Here is a 4,805-nt window from a genome sequence, read left to right on the forward strand (position 1 = left end):
TTCTGCATGTTTATGGAAAGAAATGAAGAGCTTAAAGCGCTGGTGCTGGTGCATTTGGTCTGCTCAAAGGAGGAGAGAGCTTAGGGAACACTCGTACAAAATATATAATCACCATCTTCAAAATTAACACACAATATGATTAGCACGTTAAAATTCAGTGCCAAGATCTCTGAAATGGGAGCTTTTTTCTTTGGCTATTTGAGAGACCAATAAATTCAGATCACCTGCAAAATTACTTGCACGGATATAAAAAGGATGCTTTATAGATATATAGAAGCCAAGCAGGCAACTTTGAAATTGACATTTTTTTAATTTTTGAAGCATCTTCTCCACTGTATAATATAATTTACATTGTAATATACAGATCAGACACACTATATGATCGATGATACCCACATCGCAGGATATATAAACTACTCAGTAGCCAACATAGACTGCAGCATTTACAACATAACAGTCATCAGGTTTCTCTCCCACGTATTCTCCTGTTGAGCACACTAGCCCTCCTTCTACCACCTCTATTTCCCTCACTTCACCACTGCAACATAAAATTATATTAAATAAGATACTAAAAAAATATAGATGAAATGTTATTAAAAAGTTCAATATGTTTATTTCTGGATTAGATTATGTAAATATTTTTGTTGTCAACGTTTCGAATCAAGTTTTATGATCATGGGAAAGATAACAAAAAGGATCGTCCATTATACTGATCCAGCATAAGGGAGATATTTGATCGTAGAGCTTGATCTCAAGCGTTAGCAACCAAAAAACTTATAGAATCTAATCCAAAACGTTAGCAACCATGATCATAAGAATTGATATGAAACATTAGCAACCAAAACAAAATCTAATCCAAACCGTTAGGTAAGGGAGATATTTGATCGTAGAGCTTGATCTCAAGCATTAGCAACCAAAAAACTTATAGAATCTAATCCAAAACGTTAGCAACCATGATCATAAGGATTGATATGAAACATTAGCAACCAAAAAAAATCTAATCCAAACCGTTAGCAACCATGATCATAAGGATTGATTTGAAACATTAGCAACCAAAAAAAAATCTAATCCAAAACGTTAGCAACCATGATCATAAGGATTGATATAAAACATTAGCAACCAAAAATATTTAGGTTCAACAAAAAAATCTATAGAGCTTGATCCAAAATGTTAGGAACCAAAAAAAATCTATAGAGCTTGATCTAAAATGTTAACAACCAAAAAAAATCTATAGAGCTTGATCCAAAATGTTAACAACCAAAAAAATCTATAGAACTTGATCCAAAACATTAGCAACAAAAATCTATAGAGCTTGATCCAAAACGTTAACAACCAAAAAAAATCTATAGAGCTTGATCCAAAACGTTAACAAACAAAAAAAATCTATAGAGCTTGATTACCTAAAATATCTATAGAGCTTGATCCAAAACATTTAGCATATAGAACTTGATCCAAAACCTTAACAACCAAAAAAATCTATAGACCTTGATCCAAAATGTTAACAACCAAAAAAATCTATAGAGCTTGGATTACCGAAAATATCTATAGAGCTTGATCCAAAACATTTAGCATATAGAACTTGATCCAAAATATTAACAACCAAAAAAATCTATAGAGCTTGTATCCAAAACGTTAACAACCAAAAAAATCTATAGAGCTTGATCCAAAATGTTAACAACCAAAAAAATCTATAGAGCTTGGATTACCGAAAATATCTATAGAGCTTGATCCAAAATATTTAGCATATAGAACTTACTTGATCCAAAATATTAACAACCAAAAAAAATCTATAGAGCTTGTATCCAAAATGTTAACAACCAAAAAAATCTATAGAGCTTGGATTACCGAAAATATCTATAGAGCTTGATCCAAAACATTTAGCATATAGAACTTGATCCAAAATATTAACAACCAAAAAAATCTATAGAGCTTGTATCCAAGCAACCAAAAAACAAATCTATAGAACTTGATCTAAAATGTTAACAACCAAAAAAATCTATAGAGCTTGATTACCAACACATTATAGAATGAATTGATCTCGAACGTTAGCAACCATAAAAATCTATAGAGCTTATCCAATCTAGAACGTTAAAATCTATAGAATTTGATCCGAAATGTTAGCAACAAAAGAGCTTGATCCGAAAGTTAGCATATTAGAGCTTGATCCAAAAGTTAGCATATTAGAGATTGATAAACTGTGAAACTTCGGGAATTTTATTAGTAAGGTTTCATATCATAAATCTAAGTAGCTAACAAAACATATTTGTTAGCTTTCAAATCATAAATCTAAGTAGTGAAGAAAACATCTTTATTATTAGAAAATATAAGACTTACTATGGGAAAACAGCTTTAACTTGCTCAAGATCAAGAGAATTCTTAGTGAAACGAGGAACTCCAAGCTTCAGCTTTAGCTTCATATATTCCTGATTTATCCCTGGAAGGGTACCTATCAAAAAAATGATATTTCATGTATTGATATTCTTCTCCTGAAATTTATATATGTAGTTTTGAAACTTTATATTTTTCAAAGAGATGAAAAAGTATGCAGGGTTAAACCTCCTCCAAAAGCAGGAATACAATTTTTGCAAATGGCATCTTTGCAAGCTCTCATGGCTGCCATGGTTATGTCCTGCCTGTAAAAGTAGCAATGGAGGCAATGGCAGATTATACAGAATGGTTAGAATTGAAAGAATAGTATTGTGTTATAAAGGAGAGAAGAGAAGAGAAGAGTTACACACCCATGCTGATCATAACCAGTGCCCATCTGAACAAATAACAATTTCATGGGCTGAGGAACCACAGCCATTATTATATCAAGTATTTGCAGGAGGTCTGATACACAAATTTTCTTCTATTGAGAATGAATCAGAGTATGATGAGTGAGGTAGATTTACATGGATATATGAAAGGTAGAAGATAATGATGTCACTGCTATGGACTGGGAAAATAGATGTCATGAGAGGGAAGAGGATTGAAGACAGGTGCTAATCCAAACTTCAAGGTGTACACAAACATATTGAAGATGCTCTGGAACTCGGGATTCTTTGAACACCTGGAAGGATGACAGATTGCTTTGTTCTTTTTTAAATAGATTTTTATATGTTTAAAAAGTTTTTCTTTGAAGAAAAATTTGGATTCATGTATTTGGGTATTTGCCATAAACTTTGTTTTAAGACTTGTTTTCTGCATTGAGAAATTCAGACAATGTTTTCATAAGAATGCTTTTATAATTTGTTTATTAAGCATTCGGGTAGGGAGAATTTAGAAAAGAAAAGCTGCTTAGGCAAGAGGGCTTGATAGTACTTTAACCTAATATTTGGAGATGACATGGATTTGTATGTGTCATGGTGAGAGGTGGACAATTCAAAATATTTGTTTTGATGGGTGTGTGACTTAGCATTCATGTGAAAGTAGGCATCTTTATTTTTCCCTTTAAAATTATGGTGGTATATATGGACCTCAAGCCATCAAATCATCAAACTACTAGATGTAATCATTGATTTGTTTTTGTCTAGTGAAACTATATGTTTCAATCAAACACCAACACATTTATCCTTAGCACAAGTCTACACTGAATTCATATGCATCTAAATTTAGTGAGTTTACATATGTGCATGTATGTATAGAATGACACGTGGATAGGAAGTGATGCCACCTTCAATGTTGTAATACACAACATTAAACAACACAAAATTTCACTATTGTCCGTCTTCTTCCCCAAAACTGTTACTTTCCGCTAATAGTTGTTCACTTCCACTCTAATTTTTTTATGGCTTCAAAGGGATTTACCCCATGTCCCCATGCTGCTGCTTAAATGTAAAATCTGCTTAAAATTAAGCAATTGAAGTGTTCCCAAGTGGGGACCTGCCCTTAGAGGAGAGAATCTAGAGGTTTGTGTTGAGAGTGTGAAAAAATGTGAAGGTGTGTTCAATGGCCATACTTGATGACCTCATCCATCTAACTTTAAATGGAAGGTGAGGTCTTCATACCTCAGTACAACATTGAACCAACTAGTTTTTATTTTCTTTTTTTGTTGTTTTTTCTATATTATGTATAGTTTATGCTAGTGTTTATTTTTTCTTTACTGTTTGAGAATGGATTTATTCATTTCACTCACTTTTTTGGTTGTAAATGGAAGACAAGGTCATCATACCTCACTAAGGCAAAGACCCCACATGGTTTTTTGGGTTATATGCTATTTTTTTCTCTATCATGTGTTTATTATGCTAGTGGTTATTTGTTTTTTATTGCTTGAGAAGGAAATTCTTCAATTCACTCATTCATCTACCTATAAATAAAATGTGAGGTTGTCATACATCACTACGGTAATATCTCATGTGGTTTATTTTATTGCTCATTTTTTAGGTTGACATGACCTTCTACATGCCATGCTACATTATTTATTCTTTATCATGTATTTTTGGGCAACTATAGATTTGTTGTTCAGTGTTTGAGAAGGCATTTTTTTCACTCCTCCATTTAGCTATAAATGGAAGTTGAGGTTATTATACATCACTTATGCAATGAAACACCTATGTTTTTTTGTTTCATTTCAAAGTCATAACGGATAATTGGTAATTAACTATTCGTGAAATATATTGAGAAGTTAGAGTGAGAGATGTTAATCTATTTTATTAGCCTTTACCAAAGTTGAATGGCTATTTCATTTCCATTTACTTGTATATGTCTAGTTTGTACTGTTTTATTTTGTGTTTGGCTAATTTATTGTAGTATATATAAAATGTAATGTTTGAAAGAACAATATTTATACAAAATTGTACTATCAATTTTGTTGTGCCTATGAA

The 4,805-nt window shown here is 32.0% G+C and overlaps 1 protein-coding gene across 1 annotated transcript; it reads right to left on the reverse strand.

Annotated features, from left to right (window-relative positions):
• Nucleotides 1-222: 222 nt before the first annotated feature.
• Nucleotides 223-2,896, reverse strand: LOC131041982 (uncharacterized). Its single transcript, XM_057975268.1, has 4 exons — nucleotides 2,739-2,896; nucleotides 2,557-2,633; nucleotides 2,335-2,446; nucleotides 223-538 (listed from the first exon to the last, which is right to left on the reverse strand). The coding sequence occupies exons 1-4, from the start codon at nucleotides 2,804-2,806 to the stop codon at nucleotides 418-420; spliced, it is 378 nt and encodes a 125-aa protein (XP_057831251.1). The 5' UTR covers nucleotides 2,807-2,896; the 3' UTR covers nucleotides 223-417.
• Nucleotides 2,897-4,805: the final 1,909 nt, after the last annotated feature.

The sequence above is a fragment of the Cryptomeria japonica genome, chromosome 1 (genome assembly GCF_030272615.1).
Source record: "Cryptomeria japonica chromosome 1, Sugi_1.0, whole genome shotgun sequence".
NCBI lineage: Eukaryota > Viridiplantae > Streptophyta > Pinopsida > Cupressales > Cupressaceae > Cryptomeria > Cryptomeria japonica.